At 44.6% G+C, this 14,069-nt stretch overlaps 1 protein-coding gene across 1 annotated transcript in view; it reads left to right on the top strand.

The window, feature by feature from the left end:
- zmpste24 (zinc metallopeptidase, STE24 homolog) overlaps positions 1 to 5,438 on the top strand; it is a 39,981-nt gene extending 34,543 nt beyond the window's left edge. The window contains exon 10 of the mRNA XM_072246369.1: positions 1,954 to 5,438. Coding sequence (XP_072102470.1) covers positions 1,954 to 2,175 — 222 coding nt within the window. The 3' untranslated portion in view covers positions 2,176 to 5,438. The remainder of the gene's footprint in view (positions 1 to 1,953) is intronic.
- Positions 5,439 to 14,069: the final 8,631 nt, after the last annotated feature.

The raw sequence follows: 14,069 nt of genomic DNA, 5'->3' as shown, positions 1-14,069 counted from the left end.
CTGGCCAGTTTAACCAATGGCCCAATTAACCAGAATCGACTGATTATATATTATTGTATTTGCACAGACTGTCTCCTTTTGCACATTGGTTGTTTGTCAGTCTTTTTGTTGCAGCTTTTCATTGATTCTATTGTATTTCTATTGTGAATGCCTGCAAGAAAACTAATATCACGGTAGTATATAATGAAATATACAGTACTCTGATTTACTTTTTTTAACTTTGTGGCAAATATATGCAGTGTTATACAAAAGTAGTAGCTATAGAAAACGGGGGGGGGGGGGTGACAGGGTGGAGATGCATCTCTACCAAAAGAGATGTAAGACACCCCTTCCTTCTGCTCACCTGCAGGTCACCTTGTGCAAGGTGTAGCATCTGCTTAGTGCCACCCCTCTCTTCTCCCCCCCCCCCCCCCAAACCGATCAGGGTCACGTGAAGTCATGGGAGCAGGTGGTGGATGGTCGTATGAGCAGCTGGTTCATATCACCTGGTTATGCAACCACCGACGCCAGGCAGACAATCTCTGAAGAGTGTTGAATATGGCTGGGGTCACCCCTCTTGTATAGACACTGCCCAGAAGAAGGCAATGGCAAACCTCTTCTGTAGGGAAAAATTTGCCAAAAACAATCATGGTCATGGAAAGACTGTGATCGCTACATCTTAAGACACGGCAGGTAATGAATGATGAATGAATAGAAAACGTACACTTCTGACTTTCTCAGGAATTGGCTTATGGACAGTTCTCCAGACTGGAACCCACAACCAATGGTCTACCTGTAAATCTGGATTTTGAAACAAACCGGATAAAGGCAAAGGTGTAGTCTCTGTCCGCTTAGTGGGGCACGGTTAGATTTGTGTCTTACTCAAGTCAGTGATTTCTACTTAGAAGACTGAGGGAGCAGAGAGAATACATTTTGTGTGGTACATTTTATCTAACCTGGAGAAAAAATTGTATTCACTTCAATAATGTAACATTTTTGAGGTTGCTTCAGAGGAGCATTCATGGGATCTAGCAGAATTTAACATCCAGTTCAGCTAGGACACGTGCAAAGCATGGAAGTTAAAATTGTTTTTAAGGTGTCTCTGCGGAGGAGAAGGGTATTGTGATGGAAACCAGAGTTTGGGCTGAAAGTGTGACCACTAATGGGGTGATGAAAATGGTGAATGTGTGAGATGATTTGCCTTGTAGAAGCACAAATCTGTGAGGGTTGGGATGGATCATCATGGACATGTAGTCAAAATAGAGTTCCTAGTCATGTGCACAGGAACAATGAGATGCTTGCAGCATCACAGGCACATAGCATCAGATAAATAGTGTTCACAGGAAAAACAAACATAAATTGCACAAAGCAACAGACACAAAGTGCTGCAGCAACTCAGCAGGTCAGGCGACATCTATGGAAATGAAGGGTCTCGGCCCAAAACCGCCTGTTCATTCATCTCCATAGACGCTGCCTGACCTGCTGACTTCCTCCAGCATATTGTGTGTGCGCTCTGGATTTCCAACATCTGCAGTCTTTCTTGTGTTTATAAATTGTACTCTTTTTACCAAAAAGAACACAATTAGAACAAAAAAAAAGAGAAATCTTGAGCAATAGATACCAAGTGCTGGAGAAACTCAGCAAGTGAGGCAACGTCTTTGGAGGGGAATAAATTGAAGGGTCTCAACTTGACACATTGACTGTTAATTCCCCTCCATTGGTGCTGCCTGACTCTGATTTCCTCCACCTTTAATGTCTGTGTAGTACAAAAAAAGAATTAACTTTAGTGCAAAGTGGTCACAGTGTTGCTAAACTGTAGTGATTCAGGGTTTTGCTGGTCACTTTAAGATGGATGGGTGATGTCCATGAAGGCAAGGACAGACTGGCCATGTTATTCAAGCCAGTCATTCCCAAGAAATATTCTTGCTGATTAAGATTATGCACTGACGTATGGGTGAATTTGTGTTTTTATAGGTCCTCTCCTTCAGCCTGACTGTACTGAGCAGGAGATTTGAATTCCAGGCGGATGCATTTGCGAAAGAACTGGGAAAAGCCACCGACCTATACTCAGCTCTAATAAAACTGAACAAGGATAATCTGGGTTTCCCGGTGGCGGACTGGCTGTACTCCATGTGGCATTATTCCCACCCTCCTCTCCTCGAGAGACTACGAGCCTTAAAGGACAAAAGGGACTGATGGTAGACGTGAGAAAGAAGTAGAACTTTCTGAAGAAAAAAGTTTTTTATTTTAAATTGTTCATTCCATGGACAGTGCAGCTTTGCACTGGTTGTTTGTATGTTGAGAACTGGCTCACGGTCTGAGTGCACTTAGATTGTGTATTGGTTCACCATGCTAGGGGTGTAAAAACAATCTGACATAGTTAAGTTGTTTAAAATACATTGGGACTTGAATGTATTTTTAATTTGAAGCAATTCAGTGTCTAATGGTACAAGCAAGATGATACAAACCATGCTAGCACAAGTATCCAGTAATGTATGTTATGATTAACGGTGCATCATATCAGAACTCTTATCCAAAGTGCTCTTGGAAATCGCTTTGTCTATTGAACCTTTAAAGTTTCATTTCCATAATTTTGTGTTTTCTCTGCTCACTTTCCAGCAAGTCTCTTTTAGACCAGCAAATTATGAATTATCATTTATATCGTTTTAACAATAAATGTTTTAAGAGACATCGCTGCATTCAGATTGATCCCACTGGACACTATTGTCCGAAATGCAATTTCGAGAGGTAGAGTCTTGAAGCTGTAAATGTGTCTAGTCACTATAAGCAGGACAGTTCAACTCCAAAGAACTATATTTAGGTTTAGCCTTGGGGACATTTGTCAACCTTTAACAGTCATGCCTAGAAACTGCAGGAAGGAGAGAAGGGTCGAGTTCAGGTTTAATGGGCTGACTGTCTTTTCGCAGGATCTGTTGGTAATTCTGTCTTAACTTTGGACAAGGGTGGTTGTCAGTTGGTTAGCATTACTCTATTTGGCCTTGCTTCCAAAAAAATCAACAATCTGTCCACATGTGGCCGATAACTTGAGGACAGGCAAATGATCTACTGCTCTGTTAGAGTTAGCAATAGAAGTGCAGTGGATCTTTCCCATGCTCAACATTCAAGTCAATACATTGAGGGAAATGGATCTACTCGCTGAGAAAATGAGCTTATTAACCACATTGGTGTGAATCGGATTTACGCAGGTTGGCTTCTGTTCAACGTTAGTTTACAGGTCTAAGGTCAAACGTGGAGGATGTGATTTTCAGTTACGCGGCTTCTTGTTAGCACACACAGCGTTCCAGTGTAACTACTTTGCAATATCACATCTAGGTAACAGTGAATCTTCTGCTTGAATTTTCTGATAAGGTTGAGATTAGCTCAACCTGTGATTTTAACACTTTTCCCACAGTTAGTAAGCATCCTTAAACACCCCTCATTTTCTGTTGCTTTAACATGTGACTTTACTTTTGGTTTCTTGACTGTGAGGTTGAAATTTTGTTTGGTTGTTAATGGAGTAAGTTGAATTCTAAGAAGAACATGTCTCTTAATTGGTATGTGGAAATGTTTTTTTTTGTACCTGTCAGATTCTTTTAATCTTGTGCATTGCTGAGATTATTTCAGTTCATTACGGTTGTGCTGATATGCAGATTTTTTAAAAAGTGAAGATGCCGCTAATTGCACTCTGTTACTGAATGACCAGTTCAATCTATTGAAAATGTTCACGACACAACTATACGCTGTGGGAGGGAAGAGGTTTGTGCACTCTCACCGTGGGAGTGAAACATTGCTGCTGGTTTGTGTGGGCGTGGTATTGAATTGTGAAGTTTCATAGTTTGCTGTCACAGCTTTGGGATAGATGCAATTGAAATTGCCTACTGCCCTTCCAACCATTTGAATCTGTTACCAGTTAAAGTGAGTAAGCTTGTGGGTTTTCCTGCATTCTCTTTCAGCTACTCCAAGTTGTCTTTCCCAAGTCCTGGCTGACTGCTACCATTTCATGTTTCATGTTGACTGTGTGCTGGAAGTTGTACCTGTTTTCTTCTGGGTGCTCACTGGGTGCTGCTGCCTATCCCATTTCAGTTCTTTTGCTTTCAAAGTTTCCCCTGACGACGTGAGGTGCAGTGGCCAGTTTTAGCGCATCCAGCATCTGCGAACTGTGGGCAGACAACTGACCTTTGGTGTCAAGAAAACACACTAGGTGGTGGTTATCCACACTAGAGGGAGATGCGAGGGCATCTTTTTCACTCCCTGGTTCAGGGTCTCATGGAAAACACTGTGATGTGAAAGGGAGCTAGGCTTTCTTTATCAACATGAGATTTAGATGTGAAGTTTAAACTCTAGAAGTCTTGAGCAGCATACAGACAAAATGCCGGAGGAACTCAGCAAGTCAGGCATCATCTATGGAGGGGAATAAATAGTCAACATTTTGGACTATGATCCTTCATCAGGACTTCTGTAGATGCTGTCTGCCTTATTGAATTCCTCAGCTGTGTGTGTGTGTGTCCCCGTGTGTGTGTCCATCCGTCCTTTGACAGGTAATGTTCAAATTAAACGTCCAATGTTTATTCCCCACCATAGATGCTGCCTGGCTTGCTGAGTTTCTCCAACATTTTGTGTGTGTTGCTCAAGATTTCCAGCATCTGTAGAGTCTCTCGTGTCTAGGTTTATTCAAAGAGCTGGATTAGCCTGCCAACTATGCAAAGTAAGTTTGATTTGTCAGTCAGAACCAGACAGTGATGCATAATTAATGGCAGCAAGTGTATTGAAAATCTGTCAATTGTGCACGTGGAGTTAGCATTGTCCTTTTTAATGTTGATGAGTCATCCTATTTAAAATGTTACACCACCCCCCTTCCAGTTACTGATTGGGTGGGCCTATTTCTACTGTCTTCAAATTGTGCTATGTGATTAAACAGATGTTGGAGTTGGAAAATTGAAACGGAATTAACAGTAAAAATCTGGAATTTAAAAAAAATAGCATGTCAGGAGGCGTCTGTGGAAGGCAAAACGGTAAAGCTTCAGTTCATTAAATCTCATCTGTTCACTCTTAGTTAACCTGCCAAGTCCTGGCAGAATCTCCACTTTCAGATTCCCAGGACCCGCAGAAGGTGGCTTTTCATTAACATGAGGAAGGTGAGCACCAAGGGAGAAGAAAGTGCTTTTTCTTTCTCTACAAGAGAAAATCGGTAGGATTAAGGAGTGATTTCATAAATCAGGGATTTGTGCAGGAAGCTGGTGGTAGTATCTCACAATCTGTTCAGTTGATTGAAATGTTGTAATTTTGCCACTTGGGGGATGAAGGGAGGGAGTCCTTAATTGTGTTGTGATCTAAATTTAAGGAAGATTAAATCATTAAATAATTAGCATGTATGGGAATTGTGAAACAACCTGATTCTATGAAGATGTGAAATTGCATTTCTTTGTGACAGTAATTTTCAATAAATGGAAGAAACATGAGTCTGTGGTCAGACTGACTTTGACTTGTTCATTCCTTTTCTATAAAAGGGTATCAATTGATTTATTGTTCCTTTCCGTGTCCTGCGGCACATTGGGAGGTATCTTTGCTGTTTCTTCAGCATTTGTCCGTGTTTTACGAGGCCGCGTTGCTAGCTTGACGCTCAACCCAGAACAGGTGGGAAGCGTGCAAGGAGCTGGCTGGATTTGAACCTGAGGCCACTCTCCTCAAAGTCCGATGCGGGTGCCACTACCTCACTGGCTGGCTGTCAACTGATCCACCTCCTCAAAATTTTGAAACTTGTTTATGGTTGAAGCGTAGGTACCCAGATCACATCGCAAGAAGATGCGGCTTTGTGTTTTTACAATGTCAGCTTAAATGGTAGTATTTCCCTGTGGAATGTTTTAAAATTATTTTTATTGTATTCGGCCCAGTTACACCCATGTGACCAATTAGCCTACTAACCCATGCATCTTTTGGAGCACCCAGAGGAAACCTACGTCGTTGCAAGGAGAAAGAATTCTGTTTTAAAGTTCAAAGTAAATTTTATTATCAGAGTACATGTGTCACCACATCCAACCCTGAGATTCTTTTTCCTGCAGGTATACTTAGCAAATCTATAGAACAGTAACTGTCAACAGGATCAATGAACCAATGTAAACATAAATAAATAGCGATAAATACTGAGAGCATGAAATAATAAGGTAAGTCCTTAAAGTAAGATCATTGGTTATGGGAACATCTAAAATAGATGAGTGTAGTTATCCTCTTTTGTTTAAGAGCCTGATGGTTGAGGGATAGTAACTGTTCCTGAACCTGGTGGTGTGAGTCCTGAGGCTCTTGTACCACCTTCCTGATGGCAGCAGTGAGAAGAGAGCATGACCTAAGTGGGGGGGAATCTTTGGATGTTGCTTTCCTACAACAGCATTTCATGTAGACGTGCAAAATAGTTGGGAAGGCTTTACCTGTTACGTACTGTGCCGAATCGACCTGCTTTTGTAGGATTTTCCTTTCAAAGGGCACTGGTCCTACCATTCCAGGCTGTGATGCAGCCAGTCAATACACTCTCCACTACACATCTATAGAAGTCTGTCAAAGTTTTTGATGTCCTCCTGAACCTCCGCAGATCCCCAAGGAAGTAGACGCACTGCCGTGCTTTTCTTGCAATCGCATTTATACCTTTTTAAACCTCTCACTTAAATTTGACAATGTTACCGCTAATCCTCCATTGAGAATGGGGAAGAGAATCCTAAACCTGTTTGAATGTGTTCATTATTGATAGGGCAAACAACAGGAATTCTGCAGATGCTGGAAATTCAAGCAACACACATCGAAGTTGCTGGTGAACGCAGCAGGCCAGGCAGCATCTCTAGGAAGAGGTACAGTCGACGTTTCGGGCCGAGACCCTTCGTCAGGACTAACTGAAGGAAGAGATAGTAAGAGGTTTGAAAGTGGGAGGGGGAGGGGGAGATCCAAAATGATAGGAGAAGACAGGAGGGGGAGGGATGGAGCCAAGAGCTGGACAGGTGATAGGCAAAAGGGATATGAGAGGATCATGGGACAGGAGGTCTGGGAAGAAAGACGGCGGGGGGGGGGGGAACCCAGAGGATGGGCAAGGGGTATATTCAGAGTGAGAGAAAGAATGTGTGTATATAAATAACAGATGGGGTACGAGGGGGAGGTGGGGCATTAGCGGAAGTTAGAGAAGTCGATGTTCAGGTTGGAGGCTGCCCAGACGGAATATAAGGTGTTGTTCCTCCAACCTGAGTGTGGCTTCATCTTTACAGTAGAGGAGGCCGTGGACAGACATGTCAGAATGGGAATGGGATGTGGAATTAAAATGTGTGGCCACTGGGAGATCCTGCTTTCTCTGGCAGACAGAGTGTAGGTGTTCAGCAAAGTGGTCTCCCAGTCTGCGTCGGGTCTCGCCAATATATGAAAGGCCACATCGGGAGCACCAGACACAGTATATCACCCCAGCCGACTCACAGGTGAAGTGTCGCCTCACCTGGAAAGACTGTCTGGGGCCCTGAGTGGTGGTAAGGGAAGAAGTGTAAGGGCATGTGTAGCACTTGTTCCGCTTACACGGATAAGTGCCAGGAGGGAGATCAGGGGGGACGAATGGACAAGGTTAATTGGTCACAACGGTGTAACTGGGCAGCAGAGGCTTTTTGGGCCGGAAGAGCCTGTTGCCAAATTGTATCTCTAAATTTATATATTTTTAAAAAAGTATCTTCCTGATTTCTCCATTCTGTCAGGTTAATATCCATTAACTTTCTCTACAGTTTCATTATCTGTTCCAGCTGAAGACTAGAAATGGATGCCAGAACTTTGAGAATTTCTTTAAACGCAGTATTAAAAAAATTTTTCCAGTTTTTTATTTATTCAGAACAATACTTATCCAGAATATGAAAGGGTGAGCACTCCTGCAGTACATCACACGCTGCATTCGCAAAGCTAAGGGCATTGTGAAGGACCCCACGTACCCCTCACACAAACTCTTCTCCCTCCTGCCACCTGGCAAAAGGCACCAAAACATTTGGGCTCTTACGACCAGACTGTGTACGCACACGCACCTCCACTCCCTTTGCAATTTTTGCTCATTTCTTTCTCAATTCCTGCTAAAACATTGTTTACATTTGCATCATTTATTATATTGTAATTTGTCCTTTACTGTGCCTATTGACTTGTTTATTAATTAATGTACTGTCTTGCACTGTTTTGTGCACTCTATGTAGTCCTGTGTAGGCCTGAAGTCTAAAGTAGTTTTGCGTTTCAGGTAGTGGAGTGTAGTTTTGTGTTGTTTCATGTAAAACCATGGTCCTGGAGGATTGTTGTTTCGTTTTTACTGTGTACTGTACCAGCAGTTATGGTAGAAATGACAATAAAAGTGACTTGCAGTATAATCCCAGGAAATAGTCATAGTCATACTTTATTGATCCTGGGGGAAACTGGTTTTTGTTACAGTTGCACCATAAATAATAAATAGCAATAAAACCATAAATAGTTAAATAGTAATATGTAAATTATGCCAGGAAATAAGTCCAGGACCAGCCTATTGGCTCAGGATGTCTGACCCTCCAAGGGAGGAGTTGTAAAGTTTGATGGCCACAGACAGGAATGACTTCCTATGACGCTCTGTGTTGCATCTCGGTGGAATGAGTCGCGGTGAAATGTAAGAGGTCTTGGGTTTATGATATTCAGGGATGTAGAATTTGTCTATTTAATGAGATACAGTGCAGAATAGGCCCTTCCAGCCCTTAGCCGCACCGTCCAGCAACACCCCCCCCCCACCTCCATTAACCTGAACCTAATCACAGAACAATTCACAATGACCAATTGACCTACTAACCAGTACGTGGGTGCAAGCCCATGTGGTCACAGGGAGAAACGTATAAGCTCTTTATAGACAGTGGCAGGAGTTGAACACCGTGCTGCCCCACTGGGAATTTTCTAATTGTCAGCCTGCACTGTCAAGCAATCTAATGTCTGCAGATTCCCCCTTCAAGTTGAGAATTCTAAAAATCAATAAAAATTCAAATTTCTCATTGAAGCTCATTAGATCTCTCACTCGCTTACTCTCTCTCCACATACTATCTGGTGTACTTCCAACATGTTCTTGTTTACTAAACACTTTGTTTATCATACTGATTTTTTTTTTTTGGTCCCACCCTTTCCTGAATTCTTATGACTACTTACAGGGACATGGTTCCTTGCTCTGATCCGAAGCCTCTTCGTTTTTAGTCTGTGGCTTTTGACTCCGATTTGTAATTGACAAACCAGCTGAAACATTTCACAATATAATTGTGTAACTGAACAACCCTCCTACCATCCCAAGAGAACAAGAGCACGGAAGCTTTTGCTTGGTAGGGTTTCAGTCAATATGGAGCAAGCGACGTTTGGGATGGATCCAAACTCATCATAGAACCATAGAAACTACAGCACAGAAACAGGCCCTTTGGCCCTTCTTGGCTGTGCCAAACCATTTTCTGCCTATTTTCATCCTGACCACTGTACTTGGATGAAGTTGAGCCTATTATTCCAAATGATTCTGGGAATGAAAGGCTTATTGTATGAGGAGCAAATGATGGCTCCGGGCCTGTGTTTGTTGGAATTTAGAAGAATGGGGGTGGGGGAGATCTCATTGAAACCTATCGAATGTTGAAATGCTTAAATGGAGAGGATGTTTCCTATGGTGGGGGAGTCTAGGACAAGAGGGCACAACCGCAGAATACAAGACATCCATTTAGAATGGGGATGAGGAACTACTTCAGGTAGGGGGTGGTGAATCTATGGAATTCATTCTCAGGTGGCTGTGGAGGCCAGGTCATTGGGTGCATATAAGGCGGCTGTTGACAGATTCTTGATAAGTGAGGATGTGAAAAGTTACAGGGGGAGAAGGCAGGAGATCGGGGTTGTGAGGTAAAAGGGATCAGCCATGGTCAAATGGCGGAGCAGACTCAATGGGCCAAATAGCCTAATTCTGCTCCCATGTCTTGCGGTCTTATTATTTGTAATATTTGTGAAGAACGGGACGGTAATGTAGTGGTTAGCGTTACACTATCACAGCATTAGTGACCCGGGTTCAATCCCTGCTGCTGCGTGTAAGAAGTTTGTACGTTCTCTTCGTGACCATTTGGGTTTCCTCCAGGTGCTCTGGTTTCCTCCCACAGTCCAAAGATGAGGAATTATGTTGCCCGGGCTTGCTGGGCCGGGAGGGCCTGTTACTGTGGTGTATGTTTAAGTAAAAGACTGATATCAATAAAAAATTCAAAAGTTAAGAAACTGGAATACTTTTCACTCCCACCAAAGAGTATATATGCTGGGCAGGTGGGCTCAATTGAAAACCTCTTTATTCTTTGGAGTGTAGAAGGTTGAGGGGGGACTTGATAGAGGTATTTAAAATTATGAGGGGGATAGATAGATTTGACATGGATAGGCTTTTTCCATTGAGAGTGGGGGAGATTCAAACAAGAGGACATGAGTTGAGAATTAGGGGGCAAAAGTTTAGGGGTAACATGAGGGGGAACTTCTTTACTCAGAGAGTGGTAGCTGTGTGGAACGAGCTTCCAGCAGAAGTGGTAGAGGCAGGTTCGATATTGTCATTTAAAGTTAAATTGGACAGCTATATGGACAGGAAAGGAATGGAGAGTTATGGGCTGACTGCAGGTCGGTGGGACTAGGTGAGAGTAAGCGTTCGGCATGGAGTAGAAGGGCCGAGATGGCCTGTTTCCATGCTGCAATTGTTATATAGTTATATGGTATTAAGTGAAACATGCATCAGTAGATAGAGATGGGATACTGATAGGTCATCTTAATGTAAAGTCTGAAGAGCTGAAAAACCTTTTCCACAATACTGTATATGATAAGGAAACAACCCAATGATTTTTGTAAACAGGACAAAGACTGCAGATGCTGGAAATCTAAAGCAACATGCACAATGTGCTGGAGGAACTCTGCAGGGCAGGTGGCATCTAAGGAAATGAAACGGTTGCCGTTTCAGGCCGAGACTCTTTGTCAGAACCGGAGAGGAAGGGGGGAGGTGCCAGAATAAAAAAGTGGGAGGGGAAGGAGGATAGCTAGAAGTTGAACTGCGTCTTGATGAAGGGTTCCGGCCCGAAACGTTGACTGATCATTTCCACGGATGCTGCCCGACCTGCTGAGTTCCTCCAGCGGGTTGTGAGTGTTGCTTTGACCCCAGCATCTGCAGAGTATTTTGTGTTTAGCTAGAAGTTGAAGCCAGGTGGGTAGGGAAAGGTAAGGGGCTGGAGAGAGAGGAATCTGATATGAGAGGAGAGTGGACCATAGGAGAAAAGGGAGGAAGAGGGGGACCCAGGGGAGGTGATAGGCAGGTGAGAAGAGGTAAGAGCCCAGAGTGGGGAATAGAATAAGAGGGGGAGGGATTTTTTTTAACTGGAAAGAGAGATCCATATCCACTGGGGACTACCCAGGCAGAATATAAAGTGTTGCTCCTCCACCCTGAGGGTGGCCTGCTCTTGGCACAATAGGAGGCCGTGTGCCGATATGTCAGAATGGGAATCAGAATTAAAACGTTTGGCCACCGGGAAGTTCTGCTTTGGGTGGGTGGAGCAGAGGTGCTCAACAAGGCGAGCTCTTAGTTTACCTTGGGTCTCACCAATGTGGAGGAGGCCGCGTTGGGAGCGCCAGACATGATAGACAACCCCAGCAGATTCGCAGGTGAAGTGTTGCCTCACCTGGAAGGACTGTTTTGGGCCTGGAATGGAGGTGAGGAAGGAGGCGAATGGGCCGGTGTAGCAGTTTGGCTGCTTGCAGGGATAAGTGCTGGGAGGGAAATCTGTGGGGAGGAATAAATGAACAAGGGAATGATGGTGAGCCATCCCTATGGAAAGTGGGGGTGGGGAGGTAGGTGAGGATATTTTTGGTGGTAATACACATCAAAGTTGCTGGTGAACGCAGCAGGACAGGCAGCATTTCTAGGAAGAGGTACAGTCGACGTTTTGGGCCGAGACCCTTCGTCAGGACTAACTGAAAGAAGAAAACTCTTACTAGCTCTTCTTTCAGTTAGTCCTGACGAAGGGTCTCAGCCTGAAACGTTGACTGTACCTCTTCCTAGAGATGCTGCCTGGCCTGCTGCGTTCACCAGCAACTTTGATGTATGTTGCTTGAAATTCCAGCATCTGCAGAATTCCTCGTGTTTGTATTTTTGGTGGAAGGACCTTTAACCCTCTTCTATGTAAGAATGTATCAGTAAACAGCGTGGATAAACTAGAATCAAAAGATTATTTTAATGATTATTAGATATTTGTAATTAATTACTTAACAGCATTTTATCTGTCTGATCCAATCACACTAACGTCAGTGTCACCGCTGCCAGAACTTGGGTTGTTACAGTGGGCACAGCAGCAAGCGATGATCTTGTGGTGGCAATAGTTAACTTTCCTCCTCTTCTTCAGGGAACCCAGGATCGCTCGGAGCAGGCCGATCTTCAGCTCGACCAGCTGCATCTTTTTCAGAATGACCTTCTGAATGGTGACCCCATAGTACAACCTCCTTATCTCATCTGGTGTCAGAGGATTAAGTTTATAGTACTTTCCCTGAATCAAAGAGAGCACAGTGGTCAACAGAACTGGTTTGCCAAGAACAACTTGTAAGAGGGGAGTGTTGGATTGCTCTTCGAGCAGGTTAAAAGGCTGGCACAACGTCGCTGGCCAAAGGGTCTGGTTTGTGCTGTACTGTTCTATGTTAACTTGTGGTAGGAAATTATAAACCCCTGCCCCCCCGCACAGTTGTGGCCTTGTGCTAATTTTGGGTCATAGCGTGTAGGGGCTGCGTGTGACCCTGGGTCGCGGCGTTTGGATCGGGACTACAGAGCGTCGTGGGAGCTGAATTGTGAAGGAAGGCAGTTTTTTTTAAAAACTTCTTCGAGTGCAAGAAGGACGAGGCTGCGCAGGCGTGTGACGTCAGCAGGACCGCGCGGAGAGTTTAAAAAAGGAGACCACCCTATGCAGCAGGCAGCTGTCGGAGCGGGCAGCGGAGTGAGTGGTAGCAGAGTGTAGGGCTTTGGCTTCAACGGACTTCGGCGGTAAATGGGAAGAGGCTAGAGCGAAGCGCCAACTCTTTTTTCTCTTCCCCCCCCACCCCTTTCACGAATCGGCCCGGACAGACAGGAACAGCAGGGCTCTCACAGCTAACGGTTTAAAAAGTTTGTTTGTCTGTTTGGCGAGGTAAGTAGGTGAGTAGACTTATTTTTCCTGTTTCATTCCTGTAGAATTAGATAGCATGCCTGCAGGGTTAGTGCTTTGTTCAGGGTGTCAGATGTGGGAATCCTGGGAGACCTCCAGCCTCCCTGATGGCCACATCTGCGCCAGGTGCAGCGAGTTGCAGCTCCTCAGAGACCGTGTTAGGGATCTGGAGCTGCAGCTTGATGACCTACTGCTTATCAGGGAAAGTGAAGAGGTGATAGACAGGAGCTACAGGGAGGTAGTCATCCCTAGGCTACAGGAGTCAGAACACTGGGTCACTGTCAAGAGAGGGAAGGGAAATGCCCAGATAGTGGAGAGCACCCCCGTGGCTGTCCCCCTCAGCAACAAATATCTTGTTCTGGATGCTGTTGAGGGGGATGATCTGACGAGGGACGCCCACGGTGACCGGGTCTCTGGCACTGAGCCTGGCGCTGTTGTGCAGGAGAGAAAGAGGGAGAAGAGAAATGCGGTAGTCGTGGGGGATTCCATAGTCAGGGGAACAGACAGGAGATTCTGTGAGCCTGACAGAGATACCCGCATGGTGTGTTGCCTCCCAGGTGCCAGGGTACGGGATGTCTCGGATCGGGTCCTGAATATTCTAAAGGGGGAAGGTGAGCAGCCAGTTGTCTTGGTACATGTTGGTACCAATGACATAGATAGGACAAAGGAGGAAGTCCTGAAGAGAGATTTCCAGGAGTTAGGAAGGAAGCTGTGAGAAGCAGGACCTCCAGGGTAGTAATCTCGGGATTGCTACCTGTGCCACGTGCTAGCAAGGGCAAGAGTCGTCGGATCAGGCAGATGAATGCCTGGCTGAGAGACTGGTGTAGCGGGCAGGGCTTCAGATTCTTGGATAATTGGGATCTCTTCTGGGGGAAGTATGACCTGTTCAAAAAGGACAGGTTACACCTG

This window comes from Mobula birostris, chromosome 29 (genome assembly GCF_030028105.1).
Source record: "Mobula birostris isolate sMobBir1 chromosome 29, sMobBir1.hap1, whole genome shotgun sequence".
NCBI classification, from domain to species: domain Eukaryota; kingdom Metazoa; phylum Chordata; class Chondrichthyes; order Myliobatiformes; family Myliobatidae; genus Mobula; species Mobula birostris.
Note: the sequence above shows the minus strand (reverse complement) of the source record. Positions and strands in the feature narration are given on the sequence as shown.